This window comes from Balaenoptera acutorostrata, chromosome 3 (genome assembly GCF_949987535.1).
Source record: "Balaenoptera acutorostrata chromosome 3, mBalAcu1.1, whole genome shotgun sequence".
Lineage (NCBI taxonomy): Eukaryota > Metazoa > Chordata > Mammalia > Artiodactyla > Balaenopteridae > Balaenoptera > Balaenoptera acutorostrata.
In genome coordinates, this window is record NC_080066.1 from 72,468,058 (window position 1) to 72,493,376 (window position 25,319).

Genomic DNA, 25,319 nt, shown 5'->3' on the forward strand with positions numbered 1-25,319 from the left:
CAGTTCTCTGGCTGAGACTCTATAACCTTGATCTAATTATGAAGTAACCGCAGACCAACCCCAAATGAACAATATTCTATTAAAAAGCTGGGGAGGACTGTATTCTTCAAAAATACCCAAATCATGAAAGATAAAGGCTGTGGAAACATTTCAGATTAAAGGAGTCTTGAAGAGACATGTATGTAATATTCAACCCTACACTGGAGGCAACATGTGATTAAAGGATATTATTGGGTCTAACGACAAAATCAGAATATGAACAGCAAGTATTCTATCGGTGTTAAGTTTACTGAAGTTGATACCTGCACTACGATTAATGAGAGAATATGCTTATTTTTAGGATATACACACTGAAGTATTTAGGGGAAAGGGGCCATGACAACTAACTCTCCAAAGACTCAGAAAAAAAAAATTGTGTGTATATTACAGAGAGAAGGCACTCGAAAGACAAGCCAACAGGTCAATCTGAGTAGAGTATATGCGTGTTCTCTGTCCTATACTTACTCTCGCAACTTTTCTCTGTTTGAAATTATTTCCAAATGAAGTTTTTAAAAACTGAAAAGCATTGTTCCCTATGACACTTAGCCTCCGGGCTGTAGAAACGTGTTGGGGGCAGGGGGTGAGACTGGAGCGCCTGGCCAAGTTTAGCGAAGGTGGAGCACTGAGGGAGGGCGAGGCCCCCAGCCTGGCCTATGAGAAGTGGGCCCTCGAAGAGAGCTTGGAGGAAAGGTGATGCCCTGGTCAACCACCACCTACCCTCCGCTTCCATGAGGCCCTGGAGCTGGTCCCCACGCCAACAAACAGGCTTGTGGCAGCGAAGTTCCACGAAAAGGGATTTATTGCCAAACTTCAAGAAAGGCGCTTCATAAGCAGAAGGCATGGAATGCCACCCTCCTCAAGGAGGCAGGCCAGGCAGCCCCTGTGAATTCCCGATCCTCTCCCCTCCCCTGGAAGTTGGCTTCCCCCTCGGGTCCAGGCTGCCAAGGCACAGGAACCCCACAGAAACCAATGGCATTAGGCCACTAAGGTGACCCCAGAGCTACTTGCTCAGCCTGGTCACTTACCAGAGGAGGAAACTGAGGCTCTAGTCCCAGGAAGGAGGCGACTTGGCTAATGCTCCAGCCGGCCCAGGCTGCTGGTGGAGCAAGGCTGTTCCCCAAAGGAAGACTGCAGGGGGCCACGTGACTGTGGGCCCCTGGCGACATTCTTGCTCTCATACTGGAGACAGATGGAGAGACAGGCAGACTGTGGCGTGGGAGCCTAGTCTGTTCAAGGAGTGTGGCTTAGGGAGGCCAAGGCAGGCTCACGAGCCATGACCTTGCTGCTTGCCTCCATCCCTGCCCAGTACAGGCCGCAGAGTGGACACGTGCCCCTCCCGATCCCTGGACACTGCCCTCAAGAACCAAGGAGAAGTAAAGAAGACAGTGACCTGTGCCGGTGGGCCTCAGAGGGCATGACTGGTGGCTGGGGGTGAGGCAGTGGGCAGGAAGGCCAGGCACGCAGCTGTGACCCTCCTTCTCTTTCAGTAAACAAAAGTGCACTTGCAGAAACCCCTGAGCAGGCCTGTCAGAAGCTGCGCCTACTCCCACAGGCCCCAGGGAGAGTGGCTGTGGCCCTCAGGGCCTCTGCACCTATAGACTGCCCTCAGTCCGGCCGCTGCAGCAGGATGGAGACTGGATGTGCTCCTGGAGCCAGAGACGATGGCGGGAAGGGGCTCGGGAGAGGCCCAGGGTGCAGGCACGGACCAGGAAAGGGAAGGAGCTAATGCTCCTTCCACAAGGAAGTTCAGGAGGAGCAGTCCCTCTAGCCTGAGCCAGAGGGGTGAGGGGAAAGGGGAGAGGGAAGTGGGTTCAGGTCCCAACACACTCCCATCGGCATTCGAAGAAATAACTGGGATATTGGACCTGTTTGGGTTGAGAAGCAACCACAGAGACCCAGCTATAAATCCCATCTGGGAGGCACAGAAGTTGGGGCAGCTTCTCTTCTGAAGGTTGATTTATAATGAATTACATACAGGATGTTCTGATGTCGACATCGGGTTCACCTGTACAGGAATGTGCAAGGCTGGACACAAGCGGGTCCAGGGGCAGGGACTAGACTAGAGACCCTTCGAGTTCCTCCTCCACCCTGGAGTCCTCCAATCATGGTTCACCAGAGGGGAAGGCCTGCAGAATAGGAAACAGGCCCAGGGAGGGGGCCCACAGCTAATGGCTTTCTCACACAGATGCCTCCCACCTGCCTTCAGAGGCCCTAGCTGGGTTCCAGGTCTCACTCAGCTGAAGGACAAACCTCTAGTCTAGACCCAAGGCCCCTGCAGCTACTAGGAATAGGGGGGTGGGGAGGGTTGCTTATGGCTTGAAGCTGCCTCTGCCTGGGAACATCTGGACACGGAGGCAGCAGGGGGGCTCAGCTGTGCTCTATTCAGAAGTCAGGAATGTAAACTATTGAGGGCGCAAAGCAGAGATGACGCCGCCCTCAAAAACCCGAGCGCTGTGCCAGGGCCCTGGGGCTGTTCGGAACGATCACGCCAGCACAGAGGTACCGCATGTGTGCTCCCAGCCCAAGCCCAGAGCCGGAGGCCCGGCCAGACAGCAGCCCTGGGTGGCACCTGGCACCTCTGGCCAAGGCAGGGCGAGAAGGATCCCAGGAGTCTCTGCAGGTCCTGGCCAAACCCTGACATGCCTGATGGCCCTTCTACAGCCTGGAAAGAAGCACATTTCTCGGCAGGGCTGGGCTCCGATGGACTGAGCCGGCCAGGAGGGACCATGCTCTGGCCCGGCAGGCCCTAGGGTGCACTTCTCCTGTAGAGGGTCACCAGCTCCTTCCGCTTCTCCCGGAGCCCAGGTGCTTCCTGACTCAGCTCGCCCAGATCTCTGATCTCCTGCAGGACCTGGGTGGCCTGCCTCAGCTGCTCCACAGCCTGGCTGAGCAACGCCTCGGCATTCCCAGCAGCCGGCTCACTGCCCAGCACCTTGTTCAACAGTTTCTCCGTCTGTTCCGAGGCCACCTTCACCTCCAGCTGGGCCCGATACAGCTGTTCCCCAGGCTGCCGTGGACGTCGGGGGCCTTCCCCGAGCAGGTCCCCCAGGGAGGAGCAGCGGGGATGGAACTGAGGCTGCAGGTCCCAGCGGGGCAGGGCTGTGGACGTTGTTGCATCCTTTGGGGGAGTTCCTGGGGTGCCTGTGTCCTGGGATGGCTTGATGGGCTCAGGGCTGTCATCCATACCATTCACCGAGACCTGTGCTGGGCCTTGGGCAGAGGTCTCAGAGGCCCCAGGACTCTGGGCTGGCCCAGAAGCCTGCATGCCACTCATGGAGGCTCTCAGTTTCTCCGATAAGATCTTGGGTGGGGGTGTAGGGGGCTTCCCACCCTCCCTAGGCACGGCCTTGGAAGTCCCAGAATCGGGCACCTGGGGCGGTTCTGTACTCTCAGGGTCAGGGGGCTCCTCAGGGCTGGGGCTCTCCCAGCTCACCTTCAGTTTGTCAGGAAGGACCCTGTTGGGGGGCTGCTCAGAGCCCCTGTCCTCCCCCACTGGAGTCTCTGAGTCTTCTCGGCTTTCAGGGTGGGCCTCAGAGCTTGCTGGGACAGGGGTGGAAGCTCTCTCCCCTACAGGGGTCTCCACTCCGTCACCAAGACTGGTCGTCTCAGGCGCTGCGGAAGGCTTGGTAGGAGGCATGGGCGGCCGGGGTGTCTCCCGGGGCTGGGCTGCACTGACGTCATTGCTGGGGGCAAACACTGGCAGCCCGCTGTCAGGAACATCAAGGTCCAGGCGCGAAAGCCCATCGGATGCTGCACTGGCTACCTGGGTGGAGGGGCAGGATATGGGCATCAACTTGGATGACCAGCCACTGGGTCAGGTGTGCCCACCTACAAGGTATTCAAGCCCTCCCATCCAGGCTGCCCAGGCCCCTGGCCCCCTACTCTCCAGGCGCTCTGCTCTGGTTTCCAAAGCCACCTGATTAGAAGCTAAAGTGACTCTCTGATGAATCCTCTCCTCTCTCTCACTTACACAGAGTTCCTGGTTTTGAAATCACAGGCCAGGAAGCCAGAGCTAGGGTGTCCTCTCAGCGCCCCAGCCTGGCTTCTTCCAGCCTGTGTGATAGGCCGCTCTTTTGAATGGCAATTGTGCTGGCCTGGGTGGCAGGGGACATAGTTCCAGCCCTGTTTTCGGGCCCCTACCTGGCTGTAGGCCTTGGGAGGGTCCCTTCTCTGCAACCACCCACACAGGGTCCCCACAGTCAGCCGGCGACAGGACCAGAACTCACAGATGGGTCTCCTGCATCATCCTGAGCTCACTCGCCCTGCAGACCTCTGTCAGGTCTGCCAGCCCTCCGGGCCAGAGCTCTCCAGCCTTCGCCTGCCCAGCTGCTCAGCAGCCGGTGCCCACTCTCCTCGTGCTGTCACATGTGGCCCCAGACACGGGCAGCCCCAGACCACAGCTGAGTGCCAGAGGAGAACAGCTGCACCCAGCAGGCAGCTGTCCCCACCTGGCCCCAGGGGCCCACAGGGACACCCAGCAGCCCCACAGTCATGGGGACAACTCCCAGGGAGCCTCAGAGAGCCTGGAGCGGGGCTGGGCAGGAGGCCCTTCCCAAGGTCCCTCAAGGTCCCTCACTCCCTTTTACACACACAGGGTGACCTGGCCTACACATGCTCTCAGTCACTGGACACGAGTCCCTCCCTGAATTCTTCTCAGAGGGTTCCCCTCTCCAAGGCTGGCCTGCCCCACACCTCCTAGGCCTCCTCCCTCAGACATGCCTTTCCTCTCTGGCTACTTCAGTCACTCCCTCTGCAAGCTTTTCTCCCTCAGCTGACAGACATGAACAGGCTATCTCATCTCACCAGCAAACCCTCCAATGACCTTGGCCCCTTTCTGTCTCCCTCTTTCCCCACCATGGTCTATCTCCTTCTCTCCAGCACCCCCAGCTCTGCACCCCATGACCGCCCTAAGCTGACTCCTTCTCTGAGAAAATGTGCTGTAAACGTCACCATCTGCCTTTTCCTCAGTCGTGACTTGTGGCTGCCAACCCGGCTGATGACCCCCAGTCCTGTGCCCTCTCTGGACGCGTCACTCTCTGGCTTCCTCTTCCTTTGCTCCCTACTGCCCCCCATTCCCCAAAGGCAGCATTTGCTGAGGTTCTTTCCTGGCCTCCAAGATCTCTCCCCCAACTATCTACACCCATCAGTAACACTGGTCTGACGAAGGGCTCCTCCCTTCCCCCTCCCCCTTGCCCATAACTTCTCCCACATTCCCTGTGTCCAGGGCCTCCCTTCACTGGGTCTCCAGGCTTGGGGGCACTCCTGACAACCCTCCCTCTTTGTCCAGTCCGCCTCACCGAGTTCTGAATTCAATCACAAGCCCAGGTGGCTGTTGCTTCCCAGTGTCTCTCCCACCAGCCCCTCCCTTTTCACCCCCTCCTGGAGCCTAGAGGCCCCACCCCTGCCTCTATTTCCTGGGCCCCTGCCTTTCCCTCCATCAACCTGACCCATCCTACCCAGGGCCTCCAACTGACCTCTGGAACGCACCCTCCCATCCATCCTGCCCCCGACTCCTGCTTTCAAGGCCTCCACAATTTCCTCCCCCCGACCCCGCCTTCCCAGACACGTCTCCCAGTCAAAGGGACCAGGCACACCTCAAACTCCCCTGCCCTGGGCCTCAAGCTCGCACCATTCCCTCCACCCAGGACCTCCCTCACTCCAAGTCTGCCCGCTGAAGCCGTTCCCATGCTTCAAGGGCCAGCTCAGGTGTCTGCGGGTCCTCTGTGGTCCCTCCTGCTCAGCCTCCCTGAGCCGCCCTCTGTACCAAAATTAGACAGCGCTGCTTGGAGCAGGCCGTGGACAGGTCTCTTCTCCAGCTGGAAGCTGAGCTCTGAGAGGCGGGGACTAGCCTCAGGCTCTCAGTTTCCCTCCAGCACCAGCTTGGGTTAAGGCCCGTGGGCTCAACACGGGAAGCAGGCGCACCCACGCCCTGAGCACATACAGCACACGCGCCTCCACATCGACACCGTGCATGCCACTCAGGCAGCCCGATACCAAGAGTGCTCAGGAAAAAGGTGGCCCAAGCCCGCTGCCACCTAAGGAGCCGTGGTCCCAGGCTCATCTGACTCCCAACCTTCCCAAGCTGGCGCCAAGGCCTTACCTCCTTCAGGTGGACCCTTGTAGGGGGCCGGCGCCGCTGACCCCCACGTACGCGGCCCCGTGTCACATGCTCCAGGGCACAGCTCTTGTCCACCTTTACCTGGGAAGGACAGGGAACCACGTCAGGCCCCAGCAGGCCTTGAGGAGGAGGAAATGCCCGGGCGTTAACCTGAGACTCAGAGGCGGGGTCTGCACCTGCATCCTTGCTTGACAGGGTCAAGTGCCCCAGCTGTCCCTCTCTTTGAGGCATCTCCCTGCTTTTCTCCCTGCCTCTACACAGCCTGCGTCGTCTCTCTGCAGTCTGAGGCTCTCCCTCCTCTGCAGCTGCTTGCTTTGCCTCAGTCTTCCTGCCCAAATGTGGGCTATCAGCCCTCACCCCTCACCCCTCAGTCCACTGCAATATGTAAGCAGCCCTGAGGCTGCTTTTGTGCTTAGCTGGGGGGGAGCGGGGAGAAGACAGCCCATGATCCCCTAGTACCTGGCTTCCAGAAAAGACCTTCCCTGGCCCCAGTCACTCTCCCAGGACCCCTGGGGATAGCTCAAGAAAGAGCAGGGCCTCTACCCCCAGGGGTCAGGGAGTCTGGGGGGCAGCATCTCCTCTCTAAGGATAAGGAATGAGGGTGAGGAGTAGCCGGGAAGCCACAGGAAGAGTCACATGGGAAATCCAGACTCTGAATCCCGGAGCAGCCTGTCCCTGTGGTGGGGGGGGTGGGCTAAGACTCTTCTGCCCACAGGGGAGGCTCAGGCCCACCTGAGGGTCTTTGCAGTGGAGGAGCTGGTCCTGCTCTGCCAAGGCTGTGGGCCGAGACCCAGCCCATGCTCCTGTGGCCTCCAACACTCTCTCCCCGGAAATGGGGACACTTTCCCAAGCAAGTGAAGGGCTGAGCATGGCACAGTCACGTGAGACGTGATCCAGGAGCCATGGCTGCGAGGCAGGGAACCTGGGTGTTAAGAGGGAACTTGTGTGGGAAAATTCGCTCCCCTTGGGTCTCAGTCTTCTGCAATCCAAGGGGTCACTCTAGGTGGCCCCCAAGCCCATTTTTGCCCAAACAGCTATGAATCCATGATGTCAAAGATAAACCCTCCCTAGGAGATCTGGCCCCCTGGGACACCCTGCCTGCCCAAAGCCTGATCATGGCCCTGCTGCCGTCACCACTACAGCACAGGGGGCTGGGTGGCCACTGCAGGCAGATAAGGAGGCCCAGGGTTAGAGCCAGCCAAGCTTGGACCTCACCGCCCAACTGAAGAGTGAGCTGTCAGGCTCTCAGCTCACCCACAGACCTCTCTGCTGTTTCCTGCTGTTTCGGGCTGGGGCTGGGTTGGAAAGGATGCATGGCTGCACCCAGTTAAGTTCTACCCCACCATTTACCCACGTTTTAATTTAAAACATGTTACTTAACTTCCTTACACCTCAGTGTCCTCATCTGTAACATGGGAACACAACCACCTACTTTGAGGGGTGTTGTGAGGATTAAACGAGGTAACAACCACAGATGCCCCAGTGTTTGTAGCAGTGACATAATCAAGGGGTTGTCAGGGTGGGGTGGGGCAGGGTCCACTCTGAGATCACACACATGGTGGGAAAGGAGACCCAGAGCCGTCCACAGGACCTCATCGCACCTCGTCGAAAGCCTTGTTCTTGCCTCGGTTGATCCCTTCATTGAGGGCTTTGATCCAGGATTCCTTCTCCTCCCCGTTGGGTGCCTGGAACTTGATGTCGCTGACCTGCAAGGGGCATGCGTGGGGTGGATAGTAGATGTTTAAAAGGGTTCACATTTGGGGTCTTGAGGAAGCTTCCCACTCTGGACTGAAGTCTGCCCCTGCACAGCTGGTCAGGAGCAAACCACAATGACCCCCACATCAGGTCTGACACTGGGGCTTCAGAGCAAGGGAGGGGCAGATCCAGCAGAGAAGGGGCCCTCTCCATGTATACAGCTGCCAGAGATTTGGATTCGAATCAGCCTTGCCCAGATCTGGTCTCACTCCATGTGACTCCCCCAGACCAGCTGCCTGACCTCTGAGTTTTCTCTGTAAAGTAGGAGTAGTCCCAGTCTACTTCCACCAGACTGAGTACAATGACAGAGGTGACAGGCATGAGGGGTGTCCACTGGTGAAGGCCCACTGGAACCAGGGCCACCCGCAGCTGCCCAGTGGGCCCCACAACCAGTCCTGGACAAGTGAAAAAGTCCCAGGGTCTCCTTTCTGGCCTTGAATCACAGACTGCAAGAGAGAAAGGCCATTAGGGGGTCAACTCCAGCCCCCTCATCAAATAGATGAGGAAAAAGAGGCTCATCAGATGGGATGGGACTTGGCCAAGGTGGCCTAAAGTAATACCATGACTTGACCTCACACCCAACCTCATCCCACGCCACCCCATGGGTTCCTTCCCACCTCAGGCAGGAGCTCCGAACTCCTACATTAGAATCAGAAAGCAGCTCAGAGAGGCCCCTTCCTGCCAGGCCCCACGGTCAGACAGGAAACAGTGGAAGGAGTGAGGCCACAGAAACCAAGGAGCCGCCCCTATGGTGGACACAGCAGTAGGGCCTCTGAGCTGCACAGACCAGCACTCACAGCTGGCTGACTCGGAGCCTCAGGGAGCTATGAAGATCAGTGATGTAGCAAAGTGTTAAACGTGGAAGTGGGCACAGAGGGGGTGCTCAGTAATAGGAATTATCACCATTTCTCTCCTTCTGGACAAAACAGTCCTAGTTTCCTCATCTGGAAAAAGGGATGACACCACCTACCACAAAGCAATGCTGAGGGAATTAAACATGACTAAAGCCACAGCCCGGCACATAGTAGGTACTCAGTAAATAGTTACTGAATGAATAGCTAATCAATGAATGAACTGGCCCAAGGTTCCCGCTGCCCACTCTGACCTCAAGTGGCCCTAGTTCTTTGTCGGGCGGGTCACCAGCTGCCCATCCCTGCCCGGGTGTTAAGATAGCGCCTTCCCTCCTGCTGCTCTCCCAGTTATGTAACATGCAGCCCGCCTGGCCCCCTCAGCATCCTTGTTATATAACTTCCTCCTGGCTGCCTCTGCCTTCTCCTCACACAGGGCCCTGGTCCCACCCACCTCCCCACGCCAGGCACAGCCAAATGCTCATTTGCATGACCAGGGCAAATTTGATCCTGGCAGCAGATCGGCAGCTAAGTCGAAAACCCCAGGGCACCTTGGCAACTGCCTCAGCCCAGCCATCAGGGCCAGTAGGGGCTCAGGAAGGGACAGTGCTGCATCTGGGCTCTGAAAGGGCCCACCCAACCCTGAATGGGGGCTGCGAGTAAGGTGGCCCAGGGCAGCCCATGAGCCCAGCTACACTTCTCCTGCTCACAAGGCCCTGAGTTGGTGGGGTCCTTGCCTGGTGCAGGACTTAGCATCCCAGAGAGCTTGAGAGGCATACACTTGAACTCAGCAACAGATGCAGCAAGAGAAAGAGCACTGGTCTGAGAGTCAAGATCACAGGGTCTAGTCGCACCAACCTGCAATGAGACCTGCACAGGTCTCTTTACTATTCAGGGCCTCAATGGGACAAAAACACAACCACTGGACTCAACCCAAACTGTGACCCTTTCCCACTGACAGCCCACCTAGGCAGGCTGGGGGGAGGGTGTTGGCCCAGGGGCTCCCCTAGGAGAGGGAATACGAGGTTAAATGGGACCCAGCCTCACCCTAAGGAACCCTGAAATCCTGCTGAATGAGCCAGGCATCCCACAAGGGTGGTCCGAATAGGGACAAATAGAGGACCAAGAAGTTGCTCCTCTTGCCCCACCCCTGTGTCCTGAAGGCTGCACACGTCCCTCCTCAAGCCCTTCCTAGCACAGGCCCCGCTAGGAGTTTAGAAGCTAACGGGATTGGACACAGAGAAGGCCCACACATGGCTGGAAAAGGGGGGAGGACAAAATGGCAGAGAGGAAAGAAGCAGGAGGGGGAGAGAGGAGGCAGGAAAGAGGAAAGGGCCAAGCTGGCTGAAACCAGCGGGGCAGCAAGGCCCAGCAGAGGCCACCCTGCTTCCTGGCAGCCTCTGCCTGTGACCTCATGGCAGGGGTGTGGGGACAGGGAGGCAGGAGGGAGAGGGGCACGCAAGACACTGGAGTCTTTGTTTATTTGATTAGAGGGAAAAAAAGGAGGCCTCAGGACCAGACAGCCAGGGTCATGTGACCTCCCGGCCAGCCTGCAGCCTCCCTGAGGAGGGGAACACCCAGGGCGATAGGAAAGGAGAGAGGATGCTGGGGGCTGGGGGGTGGGGGGTGGGGGGGCGGGGCCGTCTACCATCTGGCCTTTGGAGAGCGCCCACTCTCTGAGCTCCTGGGTGCTGAGGGTCAGGGGCCCTTGAGCCAGAACCAGGGTGGGCTGCGCTCCCGCTGCCCAGCAGCCCCCACCAATCACCCCACGGCCCCATCTCCCCGACCCTCGCCCTGCTCCCAGGGTCACCCAGAGCTGACCTGAACTCTTGGCACGATTCAGGGATGAAAGGGAGGGTGCTGGCCGAAGCCGTTGACAATGCAGCTGCACAAACAGGCCTCTCGGAAGGTGATGCCCCCCCCCCCAGTGGGGCCCGACCCACCTGGCCCACCGATGATTCTCAGAGCCGCGAAAGGAGGTGGCCCACAGAACCGTGCTGGCAGAGGACAGAGGAGCAAGGCCCCCTCCACCTCACATCCACATAAGCTCACTAAGGGACACACAAAGACCCAGGCAGCCCCTGGGCCAGGCGAACACTCAGCGGCACGTAAAGACGTGCACACACGCCCATCAGGCACACAGGCAGACCTTCACATATAGCGCACTCTACACCTCTCCCAAATACACACACACACAAATACAGCGCCACTGAGAGAGGAAGTGGATCTCCAGGACAGGGTCGGGGCTCCAGGGCCTGAAAGACCAAAATGTGGCTCTCCCCTTCCTCACAGAGCCCTAAGCATCAGAGGTCAATGAAACCTGCCCCTACCCTGGCACACCGCCACCCCCAGGGTCAGAGCTCCACGGTGGCTCCCTTGCCCCCACCCACCGCCAAGTGGGACAGAGGGTTAGTGAGTAAAGCATCATGGTCTCCTCCAGGGCGCAGAGCTCCAGGGACCACAGAGGATTGGGTTCCTGGCCCTTAAACCCATGAAAGAGACAGAATGGCTTCGTGCAAGCCCAGACGAGGCCCACTCTCCAACCCCCAGCCTCTGTGACTCAGCCCCGCTCTGCGAGGCTCCACGTGACATGTAGAGGTCGGGGCAAGGCACGGCCCAGCTGCAGATTGGCCTGAGCTGGCGAGAGGCGCTGTAAATGCCAGCCTCCAATCTGATCTCCCTCCTGACATCTGTGAAACTCCACCACATGTTAACACCCAGCCGGACTCCCTGCCAGAGGTGTGGGGTGCAAACAGCGAACTTCATCCACACACACAGCATGTCCCAGGGCAAGAACCTCTCAGGCAAGAGATTTCCTCCAGCTTCAGCCAAGAAAGAACAGTGCGAAGGGAGGAAAGCTGGGGGGCTGCAGGTCCGAGCACTGAGCCTAGGATGAAAGGTAGGAGAAGTGGCCCACCCAGGAAGGCCTGGGATGAGGAGAGGGTGTGGCCGCCTGACTACGTCAGGGTGTCAGAGGCCTGGTGGGGTGAAGGCCTCATCCCCAGCTTTCTTGCCTCAGTCCTGGGCCTCCTGGGTACAGGAGATGGCCAAGGGCCCCACCTCCCAAAGGCTACTTTCCAACTACAGCCTGGGAAGGAGGCCCCAGGGTCTAGAAGGGGACGGGGGAGCAGAGCTCTCAGCAGAGCTCTAAATGCGCCTCCTATCAACCAGGGGCTGGGGCGACTTCAAGATAAAAGCAAGCCAAAGGTCCAACCTGTGGCAGCCCCTGGGTCTGAGCCTCAGCCACATTCAACAGAGAACCGGCAGACTTGCATCCAGGGGCCCAGCCTGTCTTAGAGAGCCTCCCGGGGGTGACCTTCCCCAGCAGACCCTGGCCTGGAGGGAGGTCAGTCAGCAGCAGGCCTAGCCCTACCTTGTTCCCTGGGGACCGCAGCAGGATAAAGCGGTGTTTCCGCTTGAGGAGGGCACGAAGGTCCTGGCACTTCTCATAGCTGCCCAGCTCCACTGTCTCCACACACTTCTGCTCATCCTGGGGAGGGAGACAGAGGGGACATGGTGAGAGCTAGATGCCCTAGACCCTCAAACACCCAGGCCCCGCCCCAGACCCTGATCCCACTCAGTGAGGGCACTGCTTGGTCAGAGGGGGCCCTCGGGCTGCCAATCAACCACCAAGATGCAGCATTCAGACCCTGGCAAGGAGATGGTGTTCAGTCCACGCTGGTTGGAGGGATGCCCTCAAGGCTCACCATCCATGTGAGAAATGGGGCTCACAGCCTGAAGGTGTGTAGCGGGGCTGACTCAAAGGTGCCTAAGGTCAAAGGAGGAAACGCGGAAGCTAGAAAGGCTTAGGAAAGTGTGCCTGGGAGTCCATGCAGGCCCAGAAGCCAGGCAGAGACCTGTGAAAGAGGTGGTCTGGAAGGAGGAGCAAGTTGTCACAAATGAGGGGAAAAAAGGCCTTCCAGGCAGAGCCACAGAGAGAAGCGTGAATAAGGCTGTCTGAGGTTACACAACCTGCCTTTACCACAGTGATCCAGAGTTGACTTCCCCACTTGGCATCTTCCTCTGCTGACCCTTGGCTTGGGGTGAGAGGCCACTCTCCATGGCCTGCACAATGGAGAAGGCAAGGGTTCCTTCAAGAGTACCCCCTGAGTCTGCCACCGTGAGGCCTCATCACTAGTAAGGCTGGTGGCCAGGACAGCGGCCAGCCTCTTCTCGGCCACCCCTGGACGCTGGCTGGGCTGCCTTTCTGCCTGCCAGCCCTGGCCCTTGAGTGTTTTCTCCTCGTGGGCTCTACCCACCAGGTGCCTCTCCAGCCAGCTGTCTGGGACACCCTCCTCCCTCAATGGTGGTCAGTTGGTTCCACTTCCAGGGGACACCCAGCTGGAACAGCTTCCTGGGTGTGGCACACTCTCCCCCTGGAGACTCGAGGGAAGTCGATGCAGGCCCTGGAGACTGGCAAGCAAGTTAAGCAAACTCTTGCTGTGGGACATCATGCAGAGCATCCAACCAGGGACCGCCTCAGTGCTCCACAGTATGGGGCGGAATATCTGGGAGGCAGTAACTCGATTATTTGCAGAGGAAATGCCCCAATTTCCCTCCATGATAATTCGCTTATACTAAGAAACCCTGACACTTAGCGAGCACTTTTGCATCCCCAATTCTCCTGAGTCCCTCAAGCACCCTGAAATCCTAGAGCCCCAGTATTTGTCTCATTTTATAGAGGAAGAGAATGAGACCTGGAGGCGAAGAGATTTGCCCTTGGGCACAGACCCAAATATAAGGAGCAGGGCCAAACGCAAACACCCATCCTCTGACTCCCAAGCCAGAGCCCTTTGTAGCATACCACACTCCTTCCAGCCAGAGCCAGAAGCTGGACAGTGCCCTAGCAGCAGGCTGCTCTGCACCAGTGGTCCTCCAGGTGTGGTACCTGGGCCAGCAGCCGCAGCATCACCTGAGGACTTGTTAGAAATGCAAATTCTCTTGAATAAAAAAAAAAAAAAAAAAAATCCCACAAGGACTCAGAGGAAAAAAATATACAAATCAATTTTCACTGCAAAGTAAAGGAGCTGTTACAGTGGAGGATTACTGGACTGAATGTCAATATTATGACATAGTATGAGTGTGTTTCGTGTTTGGTAATTGCAATCATTGTTGTTTTTGTTGTGGTCATCCATTTACAATGCTTGGCGTCAGTTTATTTATCTCTTGTAAAAATAAAATACAGTGTGTGTGTGTGAAAAAAAAAAAGTTAATGCAAAGTGTATCTGGGGACCAGCGCTGGTTTGCACATTATTTCCTACAGGTCTTCGTCAAGATGTAGTTTAAATTAATCACATGTTCAGTGAATAATGGTACAGTTTTTGTAATCTTTTTTTTACCCCTATGTTACGTTTGTTCTGGTTAAATTTATTGAAATATAATTTTCTGTCTGTTAAATCTAATAATAAAAAATTGGATAATTGGAAAAAAAAAAAAAAGAAATGCAAATTCTCAAGCCCCATCCCTACTGAATCATAATCTTGGGGGAATGGGCCTGGCAATCTGAGTTTTAACAAGCCCTTATGCAAAAATTTGCAAACCTCTGCTCTATACCAGAGATTCTCAACCTTGGTGGCACCTGGTAGCTTTAAAAAACCCCAGTGCCCAGGTAACATCCCAGACCAATTACATCAGGATCCCTGGGGGATAGAGCTCAGACATCAGTATTTTTCAAAGCAGATGATTGTACAGCTAAGGTGAGTAACCACTGACCTATACTCTCTCTTCAGCCTTTCAGGGAAAGGGGAACAGGTGGCCAGGGTGGCCTGATCTTTCCCATCTAGATTCAAACAGGTGTCTTTTCCCATTTTTGCCTCCACGCATCTCTTTCCAATCCTTAGTCTCCAGTCCCTTCCAGGTTCCTGCACGCAACACAAGCGCTGGTAAAATCCACCTGCTCCAGGAAGCTGCCCTGCTCACCCGCAAGAGCCTAAGCCTCAGTGCTCTCTCCCTCCTCTAAGGGTCCCCATCAGAGGGCACTTCTGCAGGCATCTTACTAGGTGCTAGGGACACCCTGTCATGGGGAAGAATAGTCCTAACTCCCTGCTGAGCCATCTTTCTCTACCCTCTGCTGCATGTGTCTGCTCTCCTTTCTGTTCCCCCTACAGCACCCTACAAGGGGCAGCCCTCAAGAGGAAAAGTTTGCTGAACTGAATGCCTGACTCAGAGTGAGACTCCAGAAAGGATGTCCCCCCGACCCCATCCCAGAGAGAGAGGCTCACCTACCCCATGGGCACAGGCCTCCCCCGACTAGGCAGCTACTGGCCCAAACATACCCTCCTCTGTCTGGAAACAAAAGTCACTCCATCTCCACCACCCGGCTCCCCACGGCTGCCTGACCTGGGTCTCCTCTCAACCTGAAACGCTGAATCATCCGGCCCTTCTGCATCTCAGAGAAATCGGATAAACCAGCAGACACAGGGCGGGGGCAGCATTTTTGGAATGTCAGCCTCACTGACAGCAAAGAAACAGCCAAGAGTCATTCGCACTCGCCTAGTTCCTTACATCAGAAAGAGGAATTGAGCTAGTAAGCATTTCTCAACTCCTTCTCCTGCACCAAGCTCCCCCACCCCCGAGTGCTAAGTTCTTAAAACTGCCCTGAGGTTTTTAATAGTGATTTTTTTTTTTTTAAAGCATGATTTAGACTTTTTGTGTTTAGGGGATATGAAATCCTTCCTGCTTCCCAGACGTGGGCCAGATGTAGAGAGGTGACCCAGGACAAGTCTGGTAGCGCCTGACGAGGGGCTGACAGCTGGGGGGCCTGTCACTCAACTCTTATGGCAGCTGGGACCGGAGGAAGCTGCGACAGCCCCCTTTATTTATAAAAATAGCCCCCTGCTGCCGCCACAGCACATCCTAATTCGGTGACAGCAGCAGTAGAGAACATCTGGGGGGCTGTCTGCACCATTCACCCCCTTGGCCTCCTCCGGCTGCTTCTCTGACACCCCAACTCCATGAGCCTGGGGACTCGGTCAGGAAAGGTGAGATGCTTCTCAAAGGCAGCTCCTTTGAACACCTAGATCTTTGTTGGTCTGCGACAACTATGAATTTGCCAAGACAGCCTGAGGCATGCTGACAGAGGCTGATGGGGAACAGGCAGGATCCGCCTTCCTCTGCCCCCAGGCCAGTTCTTCCCCGTGTACTCCGTGTGTCAGAGTCATACAGTGATAGCCCAGCTGCAGTGGACAGGCCCTCTGAGAGCCTCAACCCCAGCACATAAACAGCATCTCCAAGTAAAGGCCACCTTTTCGCCTCGGGTCTTCACCCAGAACTTTATTGACACTTATTTAACACACAACTTCCACATCCTGGGTTGTCCAAGTTCCAAACCTGCTGAAATGAAAAGGGGCACAAGTCTGAAGTGGGAAGATATGAGGACTGTGAGAGGCACAAGGACGGCAGAAGCGGCAACTGGCAGCTTGATGTCAGAGGAGAATGCAAAGCTGAAAAGAACAGTCTGGCAGTACGGAGCAGCCTGATTGATCATCAGTGACTCTGAGCCACCAAGGAAAGACTCCGTTTAGGCCAGCACCTTCTGTTGAAGGGCAGACAATATCCAACATATTTTAGAGGACTTCCACCAAGAGTAAGTTTTAGAGTTTACTTGCTGGCATAGCTGGATGGAGAGATCCCTGACTTTGGTTCTAGACCTGACCTTCATTCACTGAGATGTTGAACAGGATTTGAGCACCCTGGCCCTCAGGGTGCTCCTCTGTAGAATGTGACATGATGACACTCTTTTTTTTTTTTTTTAATATTTATTTATTTATTTGGCTGTGCCAGATCTCAGTTGAGGCATGCAGGATCTTCGTTGCCGTGTGCAGGATCTTTAGTTGCGGCATGTGGGCTCTTAGTTGCGGCATGTGAGATCTAGTTCCCTGACCAGGGATTGAACCCAGGTCCCCTGCATTGGGAGCACGGAGTCTTAACCACTGGACCACCAGGGAGGTCCCCATGATGACCACTCTTAAGGGACTATCGTGAGCATCGTCCAAGAGGTATGTAAGACCTCCAAACAAGCATGAGCAACAAGTATTATTTCTACTATCATTACTGAGTGGAGCAAGCTTCAGTTTTCTGGAAACTTCCCAGATGTGGAACCTACCCCGGGACAGGGAGCTGCAGTGTAGGTGGACAGCTGAGGAGACACACACATCCCTGTGTACATATGCTTCAAAGAGCCCCTCATCCAGGAGTCCTACACTCGCACCTAGAGGTATTGTCCTTGTACCACACAGACCCAGAGAAGACCAGGCAATCGCCCAAGCTTGCACAGCAGGTCAAAAGCGAAGCAGGCCTTCCAGTCCGGGTTCTGGAATCCTCTTCTGGCCTGGGCTGCCCTCACTTTGCTCCCTGAGCCGGCACCCCCAAACTCAGGACCAGGCAGTTCCTTACCTCGTTCTCGTAGACCAGCAGCTGGGCCTGGCAGAGGAGCAGGTAGCGGTCTTTCCAGAGGCCCAGGAAGCCCCCGCTGCTCTTCTTGATCCAGCCAGCCTTGTCCGCTGTCTGCGCTCCCCGAGGCTTCTGGCCCCCCTCCTTCACGCCCTGTAACATAGCATCCGGACATGCCGTGAGGGTTGCTGCCGTTGAGGCCACACAGGGATGTGTCCCTCTGCTGGATACCTACTGATATCACCCCATTTGAGCTTCCCCACAACCCCTGAGGCAGATATTCTCAATCCAATATCAGAAATAACAGTTAATAACAGCAGCCACAACAATAACAGCTGCAGTCACCTTATACTGAACCACTGTATTATGTTTTACCCAAACTGTCTCATTTAACCCATGCGACTACCCTCCCAGGTGGTAGCATCATTAGCCACATGTCACAGCAGACTGAAGCTCCGAGAGGGGAGGTGACTCGCCACAGTCACACTCCTGGAAGGACAAAACCAGAATTCAAACTGGGTCTCTCTGACCCCATGTTCTCCCCTCCACCATTCTGCCTCCCACGTATTCATTCAACCTCATCAACACACGCTGTACTGAGCACCTACAATGTCACGGATGCTGCAGTAGGCAGGGAAGAGTAAAAATAATGCATCTTTGCCCTCATAGGGCTGGCAATGCGGGGAAGGAGGAGCTGAACAAATAAACACCAGACATAAATACATTAACAACCATGAAATGCTATGAAGGAATCCGTGAAGGGGAAGTGAAGAGGAGGGAGCGCGAGAGGACAGTGGGGGACCTGGCTCAGGTCAGGGTGGCTCAGGAAGGTCTCCCAGAGGAAAGGACGTTCACGCAGGATCAGAAGGATGGGAGGAGGCAGGCAGGCAGGCAGAGTGGTAATCTTCCTCCCTACCCCTGCCCTTCTAGAGAGCCCACTCTGCAGCCCCTGCATCCTACCCCAAAGCAGGAGGTTCCACTGCCCTCATCCCTGCCCCAGGTCGGGACTTTAGGGTAGCCACCTTGTCTGGCGAGGGCTCCAAGGACGCTGCCTTCGACCACAAGCAGGTGTAGGAGGTAAACTCAAACCCTTCTCTAGGACATGGCAGCCACCCTGGAGTCTCCAGGCCAGTCACTGACATCTTGTGCCTCTTGATTACCTGCTTGAGTAGCTGGGCGCCAGGTATATGCCTACCAGATGGGGTCGAATTCACATTTAGTCCCCAGAACCCAGTACCATTCCTTTACACATAATGGGTGCTCAAGAAATATCTGTGAAATGAAAATAAAAATACACCCAATTTGCTAACCACTTTGCTTCAATGACTGGTACCCACAGTGGTGATTGTGAAGGGGAGAGTGAGGAGAGGGGGGCTAAGAGCATGTCAGAATCTACAGAATGCTAGAAGGAAATCAGCACTGACTAATTCTGACTGCTTTATAATTTACATAAAGCTTAAAAAAGGGGCTCCAGTTAAAGGGAGCATATCTCTCCCCAGGGATACCCTGTGGCCACAGCTGCCTTTGGAAGGACAAGTCCAGACAGAAGTGTGGTGGGCTGTCAGGGGCTGGACAGGGCATGGCCTCCCTGCGCTCCATCATGGCAGGGAATCCCCAGTCCGGTTCTTACTATGGCCCCCTCCCCCTCTGAACTGCATACTCCAGTGGTCAGGAGTCTGAGCTTTGAAGCCCAAGTCACGCAGACCAGAGGCAGGTCACTTGGTCCCTCTAAGCCTCAGTTTCTTCATCTGTGAAATGATGATATTAACAGAAGTTGCAAGGATTATAACTCCGTGAGGGCAGGGGTTTTTGTTTTGATTACTGCTGTATCCCCAATGCTTAGACAGTGTCTGGCACATAATAGGTGCTCAATAAATGTTTGTTGCTGAATAAAAAGATACGACATACAAAGCAATGCCTAAGATACCCTAAACTTAGTAAATGGCAGCTGTCATTATTGTTACTGTTGTCACTGCCATCCTCCCTGGCTCTCTGGAACCCCTTCCCTGGGCCTGGTTCAGAATTCAGGACAAGGCCTTTCTGGGCTTAGCTGCTGGGCCTCAATGCTCCCAGGAGCTCCAGGAATATGAGGTGCCCCTCAGGGTCTCTCCCTAACTTGTAGATGGCAAGAGAAATGGAGAAGTGGAATGGTCCCAAATGGTCTTCCTGGATGGAGAAATGAGGAAGTGAGAGGCTTGCTGACAGGCCAGTTATGAGCCACCCTGATCAGGGAAAGAGGGGACTTCAGGGCCCTTTGACAAGAACGGGGAGGCTCTAGCATCCTACCATGCACCCAATGCCCCCCCCATCACCAGAGACCCTGTGTTCAGCCCCATGGGCTGTGTGACCCGCTGGGGCCTCATCCACACAGAGACCCCTCCATGCTGGCCCCCACCAGGGCTGGAGGGGTAGAAGTGGGAAATGGGAAACCCCACCTCAACATCTGCCACGTCACACCCCTCCATTAGCAACTACAGCAGCTGGCCACCCCCTAGGCCTGCAGACTCTAGGCGTCTCTTAAACAAGACTGCGGAGCATGCTGCCCAGATCTACCTCTGAGCTCCAAGCTCGCCTCCTGTTTGCAGAGGCCCACCCACGACCCCCTGGGATCTCACATCCCCCTCCACTTGTGACCTCCCCTACTCGCCTCACCCACAGCCTGAGACGTGAAAACTTCCTGCCAGCTGGAAGCTCCCGGGGGCCAGGCTAGAACCTGGTACCCAGACCACCATCCTCCCGGCATGTAGCGGAGAAGTGCCCGGTGAATACCATGACTGGATTAGCTAGGGAAGCCAGTCCAGAGCCTTTAGGGATGGGAGTACCAGGATGGCACTGAGGAGAGAAGGCACTTGAGGATGGGGGGAGTGACAGCTGAGGGGCTGGAGGTGGCATGAACCAAAGCCCAGGGGAGGGTCTCCTTGCCAGAATCAGCCACAGCAACAGCCACCAGAAGACAGGCCTGGCTGGAGGTCAGAGTCCTGCCATCCTTCACCAGCCCCTCTCCGTGCCCCTCAGACACTCTCCCACCAGGGGGCCGGAGATGCCCCAGTAAGTTTTAATAAGCGGGCCCTCCCCTTGGCAGGGCTCACAGGGGAGGTTTTGTCCTGCTCAGCCCAGTTTCTCGGCCTCCTCTCCTCTTACTGACCAGCTGACCACTGTTCTTCCTGTTTCGCTCTCTCTTCTCCCACCCATCCTCACTCAGGCCCTCCCCCCCGCCCACCGCGAGCAGCTCCTGAGACACCCCTGGGCACCAGCCTGACTCTGCTTTGCGTGAGATGGGAGGGCCTCTGGGTCATTCAATAAAAATAAAAAAAAAAGAGGAAAAAGATACCAGGTCAGTCAGCCCAACACTGTGCACAGAAAGGAGCATGTGGAAAGCCACAACACAGGCCATGACAGGGAGACAGAGACCAGCAGAAGAGAACTTGTTGGCACCTCACATCACAGGGAGCTTAGGATAATGACCTTTGCCCTTTGACTAAACCCCATGATGCCCTGACCAAACTGCTAAGAACCTACCATGTCAGAGCCCTGTGATGGGGCAATCAGAGAGAGGAAGCACAGGCTCTGACCTGGAGAACTTCCAGTCTGATGGGGGCAACACAGACCCTGCATAAGGGAAATCCCCAGTCTGGGGGTTGGGTAGGCATCCCCTGCTTGAGAGGATCCCAGCCCACTGGGAGGGCTCTAGCACTGACCCAGATGGATACCCCGGTCTTGGCTCTCTGGTAGGGTAAGGACTTGGGGTTAGTTTGGGAAGCCCTTGCAGAAGGAAGGGTTTTGGTAGGACCGTGAGGAGGGAAAGAGACACACATCCTGGCTCAGAGAAGAAGGAAAGGCACAGAGGGTATCAAAGACCCTATACTCTCAACCCCTTCACTACAGGATGAGAAAGTGCAGGCCAGAAAGGGTCGAAGATTAGCTTAAGGTCACAAAACCAGTGCTGGGACAGGACACTGCCCTGCCTCTCTCTAGATGTGTTAGGGCAAAGGAGCAGCCTGGTGCCACTGGAGGCCAAGCCAGGGAAAGGCATGACTGAGAGGAAGAGGGGCAGAACCCCAGGGCGGAGATAGGAAAGCCTGAGTCCAGCTGCAACAATACCTCACACTGATAACTGAAGCTTTCAAAGCTTTTGCACATAAACCATCGCATTTCTGGACTGCCCACCTCCCTCATTTTATAGATGGGGAAACTGAGGCCCTGAGAACACAAATGGTTAGATGCCCCATGCTCAGACCTACACTTCTGCACCAAATCTCAGCCTGATGGGGACTACCAACCCATTGCATGGAGGAGGTCACTGAGGCTGAGGGGGCTTGGCATCAGGGTTCCTGGGGCATGGGGAGGAAGTTCAAAGCCAGGGGGAGGACTAAAAGCAGCCATTTGGGAGTGAGGTGATGAGGCCAGCCCGGGGTCATGGGGCAGAGCAGATGACTAAGATCTAAGAAGTGTTTTAGAGAAAGGAGGATGGGCACTGAGGCCTGGAGAAACAAGAGGAAGTTAAGGGGAGAAGAAATGAGAGGAAAAGAGGGATGTCACGGAGCGGGGGTAGGGAACAGGGAGCCCCCGGCTGTGTGGGGAGGTGGTGGGCAAGACCTTAGATAGCCCAGATGTGCGGGGAGCTTTTGGCATCTGGGAGTCAGTAAGTGGCAATGTTAGAGACTCAGGACCAGAGAGTGTACAGGGTTGGGCTGACCTCCAGACAAGCCATTGGCCCAGGAGGCCCCAGGAGAACTTCCCTTAATTGGGGGCCAGAGCAGATCAGGAGATGGAGTAATCCTGTCCCAAATCCCCTGGGAGAAGAAGAGGGGCCACAGCCAGACAGCCCAGCCCTCACAGCAGGGGTGGGGAAGCCCCACCCCTGTCAGCAAGAAACCACAGCCAATCATAGTGGCCTGACTTTGCCCCCTATTTCCACCCATTCTGAGAGAAGGGGCTACAATCAGGACCCGGGGAGGAGACCAGGCCCTATATTTCATAGAAGAGGAAATGCAGGCTTAGAGGGGAAGTGACTTATCTACCACCCCACAGAAATGCAGGGCCTGGCCTGGAGGGAACTCTGACAGATACCCCAGCTGCCCTTGGGCAGTGGTCCCAGGAAGCAGGGAGAGGAGCACTGATGGGGACACAGGCAGCCTGGTCCCCAGCTGGCCAAGGTTGCCCCAAGAGTGAAGGTTTCATCTTTCCTCCCCACTTATCCAGGCAAAGACACATCTCCTCCCCTCGGTCTGGGAGGGGCAGAAGCTGAGACCCCCTTGGGGGACCAGAAGCAAAATCCTCTAGCCACAGCAGGCCCCTCCCTAGTTTATGCATTCCACAGTCACACATTAAGTGCTGGCAGTGTGCCTGGATGAGGGGGCTACTGAGAGAACTGAGTTTGCAAGTGAAGGGCAGGGGTCACAGAGTGCCTGACCCCACCCCAGACCAAGAGGGTCCTGAGGGGGAAGAGGGAGGCTCAAGGGGCATTGCTGGTCCAGCTGCCCAGCTCCTCCAGGGAGTCAGCCCTCCAGAGATGTGGGGAAGGCAGGGGCAGGGATCAGCCCCTACAAGGGCCTGACACCCAAGCAGGGGAGAAGGTAGACTCACAGGGGAAAGGGGACTCACAGGGACTTAAACAGGGGAGAAAACGCAACTTTTCCAGTCCTGCGGCCACCAGACAGGGTCACAGCCTCAAGATTCCTTGAGACAGGGACTCCAGAACCCACAGACCCACCACAAAACACACACACACACACACACACACACACACACACACACAGTGTGCCCTAAGAATCCGACGTGGACGGCACAGGGAGTCAGTGGTAAACAGGGTTCGAGCCCAGCAACCTAGGACACTTTCAGCAAGTCATCAAACTGACCAGAGCCTCAGTCTCCCCATCAATCCAATGGGAACAATAACAACCACCATGCCCATAGTTGGTGAGAGAAGACAGAAATAATGAAGGAGGATGGGTCTGCGATCCCTACCCCCGGCCCTGCTCATCTCATTTGCCTAGGCTTTGCCTGGAGACCCGCGGGAGAGGGGCTGGCTGGAACAAGGGCCTGAGCCAGGGACCCCAACCGCCGCGAGGGTCTCGAAGACCCCAGCCCAGGTCCCCCGACTGGCCCGGCCCTCACCTCCTCTTCCATGACGAGTCCGCTGAGGTCCGGCCGCTCGACCGCTCGGCCGCTCACTCCCGGCGCCGCGCGGTCTCCGTTACCTCCATCCACCGCCGGCCGGGCGGCGGCTCCGTGCGTTCTGTCCCGCTGGCTGCCGGGGGCCCAAGAAACTTCGGGGGGGCGGGGCCGAGGGCGGGGAGAGGCTTCCGGGGGCCGGGGGCGGGGCCCGAGGAGGGGACTAGCGGGGCCCCGAGGCCCTGGTCTGGGGCGGGAAACTAGGGCCGGGGCCGGGCTGAGGGAGGAGACTGGGCGGGGCCGGGCGGGGGCTTGGGGACTGGATGGAGGAGCCGGAGCTGGAGGAAGACGGGGGTGCGGTGGGGAACCGGGCGGAGAGAGGTTTCCCTGACTCGCGGAAGGATAGGGACTGGAAAAGAATAAAGGGTCCGGGGACCGGCAGGGGGAGGGGAGGGGGCTTCCGGCCAGAGGCAGAGGCGAGGGAAGCGGGCGGGGTCCGAGGGCGGGGCCGGGGTGGGGCAAGACCGAGAGAGCGCCCGAGGAGGTGGCGGCTTCTGCATTTCAGGTCTCCTGACCGAGTGGGCTGGGGTTGCCTGGTCGGGCCAAGCCGGCCTGGGCGGCCCAGAAATGGGGGCATCGAGAGAGTCCTTCTTTCCTACCTGACGCTAGGGTAGTGGCGACTACCTGGTCCTCTTCTCCCTGGAACCTCCTGGCAGGGCGGCGCCTGGAGCTCGGATCCCGTCCGGAGAGTCGTTTAACGGGAAGACCTGAGGCTGAGAGTCTGGACTCCAGGGTCCCTTTGGGGGAGGAGGTCTGCCTCTGACTCGCGGGGGTCCCCAAATGCAGTGTTCTCCTGCCCTCGTTGGGCATTGTTCAGAGCTGTCCTCCTCTGGTTCCTATATCTGAGGGCCCCCGCCCCCACCCCCACCCCCATCCAGCAGTGAATCTTGCAGCCTTGGCAACCTTGCCGAGGAGTGAAATGTAGGGACCAGATAATGGTGTTAGTTATACCTTGTACTCTCACTTTACACTTAGAGAATCAGAGGCCTAGGGAGACAAGGTGACTGGCTACATCCCAACCTCCAGCATGGTCCTGTTCCCTCCACACACACACCTCTTCCCTCTTAGCTCTCTGGGTCAACCCTGCCCAGTGCCTCTGCAGGAAGAATTAAGTGCGTGTGGAATCAATGGTGACCTCCTTTGGCTCTGGCTGCCATAGCAGCAGCTGTACCAGTTGACCCAGCTCCCCTTTCACTGCCTTCTGCTGGCCCTCAGGCTTCCAAGTCACTTCCAGTCAGCATGGAAAAGGGCAGCCTGGAGCTCCAGGGCCAAGAGGAAAGAAGATGGAGTCAGACTTTTTCTTCATACCTGGGCCTGGGTTCCTTTATCTAAAGGGATGAAGAAAACCCAGCCTGGGAAACTGAGAAAATCAGTATACATGACAAGAACCTCTTGTGGCCACCACACGGTTTTATTCCCTCAACTTGGAGAGCTGTGCAGCCGTTGTACCCTGTGCCTGAGGACTCAGAAGATCCTGTATCTGGAAACTCATGTTCCGCCTGCTGGAGACCAGAGCCCCTGGGGAATTCGTGTTGTTGCACAGGAGCAACTCATGGTGGGGTGGGGGTGAGGTCAGTTTTGATATCCAGGCAGCTCTGTCCCTTGAGAGTGAGCCACTGATAACCACTTTGGTCTCAGTTTCCCCATTCAGCCCATACTGGCCCTCTGGTTGTTGCCTCCACACCACACGCATTTTTTTCATCACAAATATTTTATTTGCCTTGATTATGCGTCAGGCCCTACACTAATGGCTGGAAGATAATGGCAGGACCCAGGGTCCCTGTCCTTTTTCAGGAGAGAAAGGCATGTAAACAGAGAAAACTATGTGTTAAATGTGAGGATAAAGGCATAGAGGAAGGAAGGGCACTAAAACCGGGACAGAAGGTACAGGCATTCCAGGCAGAGGAGACAGTGTGAACAACATAGAGGCATTGAGGCATGAAAGAGTACTGTGTCTGTGTGTGTGTGTGTGTGTGTGTGTGTGTGTGTGTGTG

At 56.2% G+C, this 25,319-nt stretch overlaps 1 protein-coding gene across 1 annotated transcript; it reads right to left on the reverse strand.

Moving 5' to 3' along the window:
• Positions 1–820: 820 nt before the first annotated feature.
• On the reverse strand, positions 821–23,427 carry PLEKHO2 (pleckstrin homology domain containing O2). The gene is made up of 6 exons (XM_007165998.2): positions 23,269–23,427; positions 17,155–17,304; positions 12,134–12,250; positions 7,759–7,863; positions 6,140–6,238; positions 821–3,802 (listed from the first exon to the last, which is right to left on the reverse strand). The coding sequence occupies exons 1-6, from the start codon at positions 23,278–23,280 to the stop codon at positions 2,786–2,788; spliced, it is 1,500 nt and encodes a 499-aa protein (XP_007166060.2). The 5' UTR covers positions 23,281–23,427; the 3' UTR covers positions 821–2,785.
• Positions 23,428–25,319: the final 1,892 nt, after the last annotated feature.

What these genes read in the sequence shown, in the direction of transcription:
- PLEKHO2 (XM_007165998.2), bottom strand. An exon ending in AGAACAAGGCTTTCGACGAG is followed by an intron (nt 6,239 to 7,758) that starts GTGCGATGAGGT and finishes TGTCCTTCCCAG; the next exon opens with GTAAAGGTGGACAAGAGCTG. An exon ending in CAAGGGTCCACCTGAAGGAG is followed by an intron (nt 3,803 to 6,139) that starts GTAAGGCCTTGG and finishes CCCTCCACCCAG; the next exon opens with GTAGCCAGTGCAGCATCCGA.